Genomic DNA, 12,683 nt, shown 5'->3' with positions numbered 1-12,683 from the left:
TTTGAAAATCTCAATGTTGACTAATCATCCTTTACCTTACTCAAATAAATATTTTTTAAATGAATGCATAAATCTCAGTTCTTGAGGACAATGTAGCCATTACAGAAGCCAAAAGAGATCATTTTATGTTTTCTTCCTATGCAGATGAGTCTGACTGAACTTTTTTCAGCTGATGAATGGAAAAGCTTTGATTCTGAACTCCTCATTATTTAAGCTGGTTGTCAAACTTTGTGGATGCATGGGATTTGGCTGAAAAAGGCTAAAAAGCAGTGAAAGATATGTGGTGGGGTGAGTATAAGAAGAATAACAGGGAAAGCTCTTGGGGAAAAGGCATGGGGTTATAAGACCTGATGTGAGGATGAGTAAGAATCTGAGTTCAGGATGTTGGTATAGAAAAGGTAAGATCAAGGTAGGTGAGGATGACTGCTCAGAACTCCCAGACCACAGCTAGTTCCATAGGGTGATCCCATGAAAATATGGTTTTTAGAGACTTTAGTTTGGATGTCAGGAAATAATTCAGCTCTACCCAGACTAGTCTAATGAGAACCAACTTTATCAACGGTCACACAGTGGCGTGGGTCTCTAGAAGATAATGGGCTTAACAAATCCATTAGGCATATTCTGATACTCTGGATGAGGGTGAGCCACAGTTTCTCTCCTACTTTGGTGAGTTCAGCATACAGTTTAGTAACAGGCACATTTGTATGCTGGATGTAGTCAGGGATGCCACAGAAGCTTATCAGGAACAGAGGCAGGAAGAGACCAAGGGCTATGCTTCTGTCCAAGTATGAAGACAGTATTATCTTGTCTCCTTTTGAAAGCCAGGTCCAGTTTTTCAAGCTGCTGTTTCAAAGCTAGACATCATGCAAGGAGATGGTGATAATGAGAGTAGGCTGGCATACTGCTGTGTATAATCTACCACAAGCAATTGTAGACAGAGCATCCACTCTGTGCTTGCTGGGTTAAGCAAGATCTTGGCCATGAGGCAGAGCTCTCATATTGTTCTAAGGGCCAAATTAAATCTACAGAATCTTCAGCAAGAGACAAAAATTTCTTCTGTTGCCAACAGACCCCAGATTCTAGTTTCTAAGGCACATTAGCCTCCAAGTTCAAGCACAAGAAAAACAAAGGAGGCCAGAAAACCCCTAAAGTATGCAAAGTGTTGGAGGAGACCTTGAATTTGTTCTCCTGCACTATACCTGAATTGTCCAGGTCTTTCTTCCTCTCCTCCTTATGGTAAAATTAATTCTTGTTTTCTTCAGCTGATGAGTCTGCCAACCAAGGCTTCAGGGAACTGGAGATATAGTTTGAGGATCTGTTTTATGAACTTGGATCTTTTTTAATAAAACCTAAGGATCTAGAGTTATGTGATTTATCTCTCATTTCAGGGGCCCCAGCACCTAGTACTATATTTTGGGGGTTGGCGTATGTTGTTCTATTCTGGAGATGCCTATGGCACATAAAGGCCAGAAAAGCTTGAAGCTAAATGAGTAGGCACAGCCATGTCACTCTAAATGGGGATTTCTGCCACAGGTACAAGTGGGGGTCTGGGGATGGGGATAAATTAAGCAAATACAGGCTTGTTGACCTAAGGAGGATTTCACCAGTGTTTAGTAGAGATGTATGACCTGACTAGGCTAAAATCCAAAACCTGCCACTGGCTAAGCAGTAGGATATCAGCAATGGGGAGGTTTCCTAGCCAGGAAACCAGACTAATTTTATCTTCCTCAGAGAGTCTTAGCTCTTGGAAAGAAGAAAACCATATCTAACAAAACTAGATTTACCTTGAGGATAAGACAAATACAGAGAAAACTAAGGATATAAAAGATAAAAACTCATCAGGGAGTAAACCTTAAGTTCTCCTGTTATATACTACTAGCCAGAATCCAGGAAAACATGCAAACAGACCTTAACTTTTCAGGTTTTCATTTATACAGATCTCCAAACTCACCCACCTTAGTGTGAGCAGACCCAGTTCTTCAAAAATCTTGAGATATTATTCTTTCCTAAGCTTCCCTGGGATCCCCTGCAGACATCTCAACTCCTCCAGCTTCTCTTAGGCAGTTTTGCCATAGGTAGGCTAGGACCACATGGAAACTACCTTTAAAAATTCAAGATACAGGGTCTAGGGGTCTAGCTTAGTGGTAGAGTGTATTCTTAGCACACGTGAGGCCCTGGGTTCAATCCCTAGAGCATGTGCACACACACGCAAACACACATACATACAAAACCACCAAGGAAAAAATCCTCACGGTATAGTTCTTTCTCCTTTATCTGCTACTTCCCCACCTCCAACTCCTTTTATATTCCCTCTTTACTTTATATATATACATATATATATATGTGTGTGTGTGTATATATATATATATATATATATATATATGTATTTTTTTAACATGTCCATCAGGTCTGCATTTGAGAAGTTTTGTTAAACTCACTGGCACCCAAACCAGGGCCACATTGCCCTACCTGGTGGCTCCGTATTAACATGGCAACTCATCACTGGGATTATTTTTCCTCTTTTATCCCAAAACAATCTGGGCTCTTGTTTTCTAGGCCCAGGCACTAGGTTAGTAGTAACATAAAGCAGATGTCAGGAGCACGAGAGTCACACAAAGTACACACAATGGCAGGAAGATAGGAATATGGAGATGGAAAACTATACCTTTGAGACAAATGACTTTATAGGTAGGCTTGGGACCTGAACTGCAACATTACTCTAAAAGAGAAACAAACTAGTAATCCACCCTATCAAAAGAGTTGGAGAAAAAACCCAGGAAGATTAAAATTACATAAAGTGAGAAATGGGTGGGGTAAAAGAAATGGGCCCAATCTAGGAAATGCTATTCTTTCTAGGAAGAGGAACCATTATCGGCTGTATTTAGCCTGGCAGTCATGTGATAGGAAAAGGAGAGATCTAATCAATGTCTTGATGGTGATGCTGACAAAAAAGACATAATGGTGATGATGGTGATTATGGAAGTAAGAATCTGAGTTGCCACAGGGATAGGTCAACCAGGCTGCAGCCAAGGCTAAAGTTGTCACTAGGGAAATGTCCCATTAGGAACACTTAGTGAGTAGCTCATTCAGAAACAGGAGGGTGTCAACACAGTGGAAGGAGGGCAAAGTCAGTGTCAGAACTCAGAGGTTAAGTGTCTGGAGGTGACATGGTGAGGAGGAATGATGTTGAGTCAGAAGCAAACGTACCGTTAGTCGGATGCTTTGCAAACGACACAGAAAATCGTTTTACGGCCGGGACAAACAAGAGCTCTGGGGAGAAAAGACATCATGGGGATTATACCCACCCCTGTCCCCACCCTCTGCTTTGGAATTTGCCCACAGTACAGTCTATTCTTTAATTAGTTATATGGCCTGGTCCCACTCCCACCCCTTAAGATTCCTAGCTACCATATTTTAATCTTGTCTTCTGGTGTAATCTCTCAGTAATCTGTGTCACCTCTACAACAATACAGTCCCACAAACAACACTAATTTCACCATCATGTCCTCTTTCTGGTCATCTGGAAAAAAGAAAATCTCTACAGACATGTTCCTCCCTTTCCCCAATCTCTTTCTACACATCTTTTCTACCTTAACTGAGCTACTTTTCTAACCCTGCTTTCCTGGATTTTAATCAAGAATCCACTGTGTTCTTCCTGACCATGGATTATTCTCTTGGTCCTCACCCCTATAGGCCAGAATCCAGGAAAGAGTACAAATTGATGCAGCAAGCCTGTATGTAGGAGATTATGAAGGGATAAGCATAAATAAGTAGTATTTGTATGGTGAGAGGGAATGCAAATGGAGGGGTGGAAGGGGTCCTGGTTTCTTCTTCCATTTATTACTGATGAAGAAAACTTGTTATAATGCCATTTTCAGTGCCATCTTAAGCATGAATAGTTCTGGAGCTGTGTCCTTGCGGGGAGACAAGTGAAAAAAAAAGTTTTGCCCCCCATAACCCACCCACATACCATCTCGGTGCTTCAGACTGGCAGGTGGTAGCTTTTTGCCATGGCTGCGCGCGTAGTCCTGAAGATTCGGGGCACTGGAGGAGCCACCCAGCACCGTGGTGCTGAACAGCCCTGTGCACTGTGAGCCTGCAAGGCCGGGAGTGTGTTAGTAGCCACACAAAGCTGCACAGAGAAGTACACAGAACTTCAAGGACAACATCAAGACACACACACACAGTCATTCAAAACCACTACACTTGGCCACTTCATGTAACCACAAACAGCATTCACTACTGTCCATTGCCACATTCAGCAAGCAAAGTGGGAATTCTCCTAAAGATCTACATGGCAGAGAAAAGAGGCCACTACAAATACAGGGTTAGTCATATCAGTATGGGATTCAAAGCTACTGAAAGAGAGAGACTATGCTCTCTGAGTGGCTCTCAGAATTCCTACAAGAATAGCTAGGTCCCTCTGGATTCCCCTAGATTTAACTCAGTGCCCTTTAGAGGATATAAATGATACAGGATTTGAGAAACCCAGAAATCTAATCTCTTGTAGGTTTGAAAGGGAAACTCCTTGCTTGAAACTAGAGACATGTTTTGTGCACTCAGCTGGTACCCTTCCAATTCTTTCTTCATCCAACATTCCCCATCTTCAGGCCTTTTTAACATTTCTCAAGAATGAAAGTAAAAGATTCATTGAATTTTTAAAGCTGGAAGGGACTTAAGAGACCATCTATTTGACTTCCTCATTTTAGAGATGAAGAAACTGATCCAGAAGTATTCTCCTTTTCTTAAGATCACACAGTATTTTAGGAGCTAAGGTGGACCTAAATCCAGGTCTCCTGATCCTGAGGACCAACTGTACTAATAGTATAGTTCTTTTCTAATAGAAAAGAATTTATTTTTTCCATAGAGAAAACAGTATAGTTCCTGAAGTCAAGATGGACACAAATTGGAAGGCATGTGAAAAGTAAGCTGATTATATGTAGAGCATACCTATTATGGCTAAGCATCCTACTAAGAAGGAAAGCAGGAAACAACAATAAAAATAGGCATTTTTTTTCTGTCTTCAAAGTTTATTGTTTTGTAAGCCCTATGATGAGAACGAGATTTTCATACATATAAGTTCAAAGAAAGCAAAGAGAATTCTACTATCAATCAGAGGAGCAAAACTTGAAGAATCAAGTTTTTTTGTTTGTTTGTTTGGGGTACTGGGGATTGAACTCAGGGGCACTCAACCACTGAGCCACGTCCCTAGCCCCTTTTTGTATTTTATTTTATGTAGAGACAGGGTCTCACTGAGTTGCTTAGCATCTCGCTTTTGCTGAGGCTGGCCTTGAACTTGCAATCCTCCTGTCTCAGCCTCCCAAGCTGCTGGGATTACAGGTCTGCACCATCATGCCCAGCAAGAATCAAGTTTTTATTGATTAAATAAGGTTTTATTGATTAAATCAAACCAGTCACTGTCCCCAATATCTGATTTAGCATAAAATTAGAATTACATGGTCTTTACTACCATAGTCAGGAAGATGTAAAACTGACACCCAGATTTTTAGGATTTGCCTCTCTACTTTCAAATCTAACTTTGCCAAGACCCTCAGTTTGGCTGGTGACTTAATATTTATAGGGGAAATGAATAAAGTAGAGAGAAGGTCAGTTTCCCTTGATCTCACAAAGAAGAGATTATGGTTTCAAGGGTACCAGAGAAATCAGAAAGATCAGATAGCTAATAATTTCTACCCCAAAATTCAGGATTTCTCTATGTAACAATTTCCACTATCTTTCATGCTAGAATTGGGTGCCATAGAGCAATAAGAGTTGCTAAATATGTCTGTTTTTATTCAGAAAGGCAAACACTAGCTGGCTTTATCCCAGACCACCCCAAGCTTTGTCCTATATTTATTTCCTCCACTGAAAAATCTAGTGCAGTCATGCCAATCCTGTTCTGCCCAGTGGTCTCTACCTTACCACCACCATCTGTCAACCACTTCTGTGTCCATTACCCATGCCTTATTCTTGACATCAATCCCATTTAACTGGGCCAGACATACCTACCCACTTCTCCAGACTATCTGAAATCTACTCTTCACTAGGACTTCTGGAAAGAAAAGCCCGTATCACAGATCTACACATTTGTCATTTGTTTCTCATGCCCCAAACCATCTACTCTATTTCAGGGATCTAAAATGCACCCAACTCTCATAAAATTAGCCTGGAAAGTGACCAAAGTCTTTTACCCTCTTGCTGATTCAAATGCTGGCCATTTGGGAACTAAGAAATTAGGTACTAAGGACAAAGGTAACAGAAAAGTGAGAAGATTTAAATAGAATATTAGGACAAAATTTTAAAAGGTGGGGAACAAGTTCAGACCCCCACACATTCATCTCTGACCTCTAATTCTAGTTACTGGTTGACATGGCAGCATGTTCAGAGTCAGCCTCTCCCAAGGACCACCTCCCCCTCCCAAAGAATACAATACCCTCAGTGGCTTGGTTCTTCCTGCAGTCTGTGTTCTTAGAAAAGGTTGAATGAAGTTCTCCACCCCTTTCCAGGGATCAAAAAAATCAAGAGACATTCCCTCAAAGTCCTGAGAGAAGCCTCTGTCACTACACCAGTTTCAGATTTGTCCCTCAATCTTCCAAAAGGAAAGGAAAAAAGTTACAGGATTAGGACAGGATAAAGGCCAGGGCATAGAGGTAGGAGTGGGCAGCACAAGGATGTGAAAAATACAGGCTTCAGAGGAAGACATGGCACAAGTTCTCCATATGAGGAATATGACAATTATGAGGATCATGAGTACCTCTATTTAAAGCTCTGTCACTCATAACTCTGAAGGTTCAGAGTCTTCATTGCCCCTTAATGTCTGAGGTAGACTGGAGGGGCAGATAAGGAATGAGAGGGAAAGCCAGAAAAATGCCATTCAGCCAGGGAAATAGGGGGTTGTGGAGAAAACCAAAAGACAGACACCTTCATGAGATGGAAACAATCATCTGAGATACAAGTTCATACTTAACGACGGCTTCTCACACTTCATCCTCCCCACCCCCACCTGACAGTTCCACTCACTGGATGGTCCCACCTCCCATGACAAAGATTTCCCACAATAAAACTCTGAAGAACAGACAGACAACCCTTTCCACCATATGTGAGAGATGCTAGAAAACCATACCTAGGCCACTCTGTTTCATCTCTGCTGGTGGCCGTGAAGATGAAAAGAGCCGATAGCCACCAGGCCTTGAAGACGAAGTCTCAGACAGCACCTGCAGAAAAAGACTCTATGTTATTATTTTGCTACCTCAACCTAGAAGTATAAAACCCAGGTTTTTAATTCTTGCCCCTACAAAGCCAAGCAGCATCAGAAAATTTGAAAGAATCAAAGAATTTTTATAGGAAAGAGAAATGAAAAGAGAACAGAGAGTGTTTTTTTTGCAAGATAATTGTCCAGGGATTTCTTCTATTATACAAGTCACTTCTATTCCTAAGATAACTGTCCTCACAGCCCTTCCACACCAAATCTGAGAAATCATGATCCAATTATTCATAGTTCTAAGTAGACTGGGGTCCCTAATCTTATCTATCCCTCCCCAGGGCTCAGAAAGACAATTATAGTGGTTTAGCCACAAAGTCTGGTCACCGTCTCCTCTTTTCCATGGGACAATTGTGACTACTGTATAGGTTTCTAATTTACATCAAATGTGCCCCACTCCCAACTATTTAACTTCTGGATACATAAAACCAATTTATTCCAATGTCCATGAGGACCAATCACACAATCCCTAACATACACACATCCCACCTAGATAGTGTTTCACATCCTTAGATCCCAAAAAGCAGAGATAGAAAACAGGAAAGGAAGGTGATACAGGGAGGGACACCTGTGTGCAGGATGCCAGGTGGGTGGTGGACACAGCCCGGGGCTGTAGGCCGATGGCTGGGGAAGGCCGGGGGAGGTCTCCTGACCTCCGGCGGCGCCGTCCCCTCAAGGGGATCAGGTCCAGGTTCCCCGTGCACTGCATGTTCATGACCTGCAATCAGACCGGATGGAAAGCCGGTCACGGCTCCTTTAACCTCCTGGCTCCCAAATCCCCAATGCCCAAAGAGCTGAGCTAGTTACAGGATAACTAGCTAGGAGAGGATAACCACCTAGGGCACAGCTGCTATGAAGGTCAAAACAGTTCAAAAATATGAGATGACAAGAAGGAGGGATGGGAGGAAGGATGTCATTGATAAGGATAAGATAATCTAATACCTACTGCAAGGAGAGGAAATATTAGTATTATAAAGCTTTGTGACCAAAGAGCAGAAAGAAGATTTCTTACAATGTTGAGGAGTATATCCTAAGCAGCCATCATCCTGGCTGAGCCAGGGTCTAAGTAACACAGTAACTGAAAGAAGGAATGTGGAAGCTTACTGAAGGAAGACAATATCAGCAAGACTAAGAGATTATACACAGAGAGCTCTCCTTTGCCTATGTCTCCTTGTGCTTAGACCAGTAGAAAAAAGGAGATCCAGCACAATCCTGCCAGGCAGACCAGCAGACCACGACTGTGGGGAAGACATTTCAATGTGAAGCAGCAGCTTACTATGGAAGATGATATGTCATTCTGTCCATTTAATCAATTTCATATAAGTCTGTAGGGTATGTAGAGAAATGTAGACATCAAATTACACCTAAACCTCAAGGAGAAAATAATGCTTATACCAATGTGAATTATCAACATCAATTCTACTTTAAAATAATTAGGAAGTAAAGGATGATTTTGGAAAAGAGACCATTGTGTTTCTTCTTGGCTTTCTCCAAAATCTGAACTGGAAACCTATGGCTGACCTATGAAAGCCAGTTGTACATTCTTCTAAGAAATCCCTAAAATGGAAAAAAAAAAAAAAAAACCAACTCCTCCAGGATAGAGATCTGGCACAGAGTCAAGTGAACAGTAATTCATGGAGTCACAGAAGCATCCAAATTAGAAAAGTCCCCAAGAGAGGAATGAATCATGGCATCAAAAAGAGTGTCATTGGGTCAAAGAGATAAAACAGTGTTTCCAGGAAAAAGATCAAATGAAAACCCCAGGACAATTAGATAAACCCAATGTGAGATTAAAAACTGTTCCTTTCTCTAGACTTGAGAATAAGAACCAGAACTAGAGACAAAAGAGTGGCAGGGCATAGGCCCACACACAGATATAACCCTAATGGCATTAAACTGTCAGGTGTTTGCTCATGTCTGCACTATAATTTTTACCCAAGGTGGAAAAAAAAAAGATGGAGAGAGCCATCTTTTGTATTGTTACTATAGTTACTATTTAATAAGCATCTATAAAGTGAATATTACTTATATTTTATAGATAAAAGAATGAGGCTTAGAGAAGTTTAGTTATCGAGGCAAGGTCATTCAGCTTCTAAGAATCAGACTGGGATGTAAGCCCAGAGATCATGCTGTTTCTAATATCTTTCCTTTTAAAGAACCACCTGTTCAAAGCTATCCAGCGTCGTTCTCAACCTAGTCATTTAAAATCATTCTCTCTCAGGCATGCGTCATTGGCAACTTTAATATTAGAAGTAGCAATTAGCTTAAAGAAGTTCTACTGGGGGACCAGCTGTGAAAGAGAGATTAGGATAAAACATATCAACCAGGGGCAGGAAGACTCAGATCCCAAGAATAACTCCAAGAGGATTCAGAGTATACATGGATATTTCCACCCCTTCATCTTCTTCCTAAGCCCCTTCCATTAATTACCTCCATGGAACCAGCTTTTCGGTTACGGATGAGGGGTGATTTTCTTGGAAGGCCAGGGCCCTCAGAAGGCTGTGGTGAGGTCTGCAAAGCCCGATCTGGCTCATCTGGTGCCTTCCTTGGGCACAGGTTCTCCGTGCTTCCTTCGTCTGTTTTTATCTCCTCATTCTGTTCCATAACAGACGGAATAGGTGTTAATAGCTTCCAGCCTCCAAATCTCAAACTCCCCAATCCTTTTTTCTGTCCTGGATGGTTTGTAGTTTCCCCTCCACTTGGTTCCTAAATCCTATCCCAGCCCTCTGACCCACCTCAGAAGAGGCTGGACGGAAACCATAGCCAGTTGGGGCACTGCCTTCTTCCTCAAAGCCTTTTACTCCAGGGCTGAAATGCAGCTCCACATGGAAACGTTCCTCTGATAAAGGGTCCTATGGAACAGAAGGGGCCATTGGGAAAAGCTGGGTATGAGGTGGAAGAGCAGGCAAGGGCAACAGAGAGGAACTCAAGAGGATCCATCCAGGCCTGAGCTTTTAGACAGAGGTCTTGCACCAATCTGAGGCTGATCTGTTTTAGTTTCCCTTTAACTATACTCTGTCACTGGATCCTCATTCCCTCACCTCCCACCATTTGTAGTTCACCACTCCACATGACTTTCAAACTTCTAGTTCTACAATACTGCAACTTTGCTATGGTGCATTCAGCAGCATGTTAAAGACATCTTTGTGGAGACAGATGCAGAAAGTGTATATATATAAAATCATATTTGAGGGAAAAAGACTCATTATAATGTCCCAAATTCTATATCCTCCCCAACACCACAACTGTGCTATAGGTAATCTCTCTGGCTCAACATTATCCCAGAACATATTTTCTGTTCCAGTAGGAACCTCCTGGATGCTCTGTGCCATGCTGTGTCTAGGTGCCACACTTAGCTGGATTCCACAAATTCTAAGGATAAGAAAATAGTTTTAAATGGAGGCAGAAAGAAGGGGCCCTCTCCTCATCCCACCCTGTTTGCTCCTCACCCGTGTGTTGTCCTCATAAAGCATGATAACAATCTGTGTCATGTAGTTGAGCTCTGAGATGGCACTAAGATAAGCCAAAGCTCGCTGCCATTGTGCATCCTGGGTCTCCTACCAAACACAAAAAGAGGTAAGCCAATGCCCAAGGACAGGGAGTCAGGAAATGGTCAGGGAGCCAAGGAGAATAGAGAAAGTTTGCAGAAAAAAAGAAGTATGAGGCTGGGCATGGTGGCACATGCCTGTAATCCCAGCTACTCAGGAGGCTGAAGTAGGAGGATCACAAGTTTAAGGCTAGCCTCAACAATTTAGAGAGACCCTGTCTCAAAATAAGATTTTTAAAAATTAAAATTAAAAGGTCTGGTGAAAGCTGAGTGATAGAGTATTTGACTAGCATGTGCAAGGCTCTGGGTTCAATGCCCAGTACTTCACAAAAAAAAAAAAAAAAAAAAGGGAGGAGAAGCAGCATGAGGAAGACAGTAGAAGAATTCTGGGGACAGATGCTCATAGACTAAAGGAATAATGAGGATCCTTACATCAAGAAGTCCCCCATAACGGAAGACACTGAGTAGAGAGTGGACGTGACTCTCACTGGTGAAATACAGCCGTGTTCGAACGTGGCGACCTGGGGAGAGCACTCCTCGGGAGTACCTGAGATAACAATTACATTAGCATGAAGTCAGAGAATCCTTTCCTCAGGCTTTCACAAACTCCTTTTTCCCACCTCAAAGACTTCTCTCCATCCCAGAATCCCCTCTCTTCTTGGCTGCCCAAGCCATCCCAGACTTGATTTTCCAAGGGTTCCCAACATGCCCCTCCCTCCATCCATCACCCCTCCCAGCCCTCCCTCACAGGGGATGCAGCTTGTTGACAGACTCATCCTCGTGGGTTCTCTGAAGGTCAAGTAGTATCTTCCGCAACAGTGGAAGACAGAAGCCCACAGCAATTTCCAGTTTCTCCTCCCGACTGATCCCGTACTCCTAAGGGACCATGCGCCAGGAATAAATACTTCAGTGAATCTTGCTTTCCTCTTGCTTCATATTTCTAGCCCCAAGATCATGCCTCAGATCTAAGGCTTCTTTTCTATCCACCACTTTCCCTCTATTCTCTCCAAATACCTCCTCAATTAGCCTTCTATACTTACCCAGAGTCAGAGTGGATCTTGAGAATTTTAACAACTCAACTAATTACTTCTCTAAGTTTTCTTGCCCTGGTTCCCAAATCTTTTTTTTCCCCTTCCTAATGCCCTTATCCCCAGACTAGATCACTTTTATGAGACACACCTGAGGAATGACCACATCGGCCAATGCCTTAGACAGACGAAGCAACTCTGCTGTGCCTTGAAGTCCCAGACTCCCATTGTGCTGTACATCATACTTGACACAGTCATAGATGTCAGGGATCTTACTAATATCATAGCGCCCACTCTTCTGTCGAAAATCACGTTCCAGCTTGCTCCAACGCTGTAGCATTAGCTCTAGTGTCTCACTGTGGTAGAGCTGCAGGTCTGGGAGGAAGGCAGGCAGTCAGATAGAGCCAAAGATTTGACCTCCAACAAAAGACCCTGACAACTCTGGAGTAGAACCAGAGGGATGAGGATGCCTTGTCTCAGACATTTAAGAAAGGCCACACAAGTGCCTGAGAAATGTACCCGTACCTGAAGACAGTAGCACTCACACCCACCTACAGACTTGGGGTCCTGCATCCGATTACGGATCTGGTGGGTGAGGTTTTCGATCAGGGCAAATACCTGATCACAGACTTTCACAGGATTCTGGATGATAGTCATGGAGTTGAGGAGGGAAGTGCTTCCTGTGGGAGCCAGCTGTGAGGAAGAGTGAAGAAAGGCAAGATAGGTTTAGTGCTAATTGCCCAGATTCCTGTGAGTTTATTACAGAATCTCTATAACATTATTATAAAATATCGGCAGAATGTTTTTATGAGTGTTTATTGCCTGGACCTAGAGTAGAAGTGCTGCC

The 12,683-nt window shown here is 42.5% G+C and overlaps 1 protein-coding gene and 1 non-coding gene across 30 annotated transcripts in view; both read right to left on the bottom strand.

Moving 5' to 3' along the window:
• Positions 1-12,683, bottom strand: part of Ppip5k1 (diphosphoinositol pentakisphosphate kinase 1) — a 43,093-nt gene that overhangs the window by 16,964 nt on the left and 13,446 nt on the right. For 6 of the 29 annotated variants that reach the window (XM_040274209.2, XM_078049705.1, XM_078049707.1 and 3 more), the window contains 11 exons: positions 12,388-12,529; positions 11,988-12,211; positions 11,557-11,684; positions 11,241-11,355; positions 10,711-10,818; positions 9,997-10,113; positions 9,692-9,856; positions 7,830-7,979; positions 7,124-7,214; positions 3,971-4,096; positions 3,208-3,270 (listed from right to left, as the gene is read on the bottom strand). In XM_040274209.2, coding sequence (XP_040130143.1) covers positions 3,208-3,270; positions 3,971-4,096; positions 7,124-7,214; positions 7,830-7,979; positions 9,692-9,856; positions 9,997-10,113; positions 10,711-10,818; positions 11,241-11,355; positions 11,557-11,684; positions 11,988-12,211; positions 12,388-12,529 — 1,429 coding nt within the window. Of the gene's footprint in view, positions 1-1,223; positions 1,295-1,411; positions 2,720-3,207; positions 3,271-3,970; positions 4,097-7,123; positions 7,215-7,829; positions 7,980-9,691; positions 9,857-9,996; positions 10,114-10,710; positions 10,819-11,240; positions 11,356-11,556; positions 11,685-11,987; positions 12,212-12,387; positions 12,530-12,683 lie in introns of those variants that run through there. The other 23 variants (XM_078049712.1, XM_078049713.1, XM_078049717.1 and 20 more) reach the window with 18 other exon arrangements.
• LOC120887052 (small nucleolar RNA U6-53/MBII-28) lies at positions 2,399-2,508 on the bottom strand. The gene has a single exon (XR_005730220.1). It is a non-coding gene; the product is annotated as a small nucleolar RNA U6-53/MBII-28 (small nucleolar RNA).

Source organism: Ictidomys tridecemlineatus, chromosome 5 (assembly GCF_052094955.1).
Source record: "Ictidomys tridecemlineatus isolate mIctTri1 chromosome 5, mIctTri1.hap1, whole genome shotgun sequence".
NCBI lineage: Eukaryota > Metazoa > Chordata > Mammalia > Rodentia > Sciuridae > Ictidomys > Ictidomys tridecemlineatus.
Note: the sequence above shows the minus strand (reverse complement) of the source record. Positions and strands in the feature narration are given on the sequence as shown.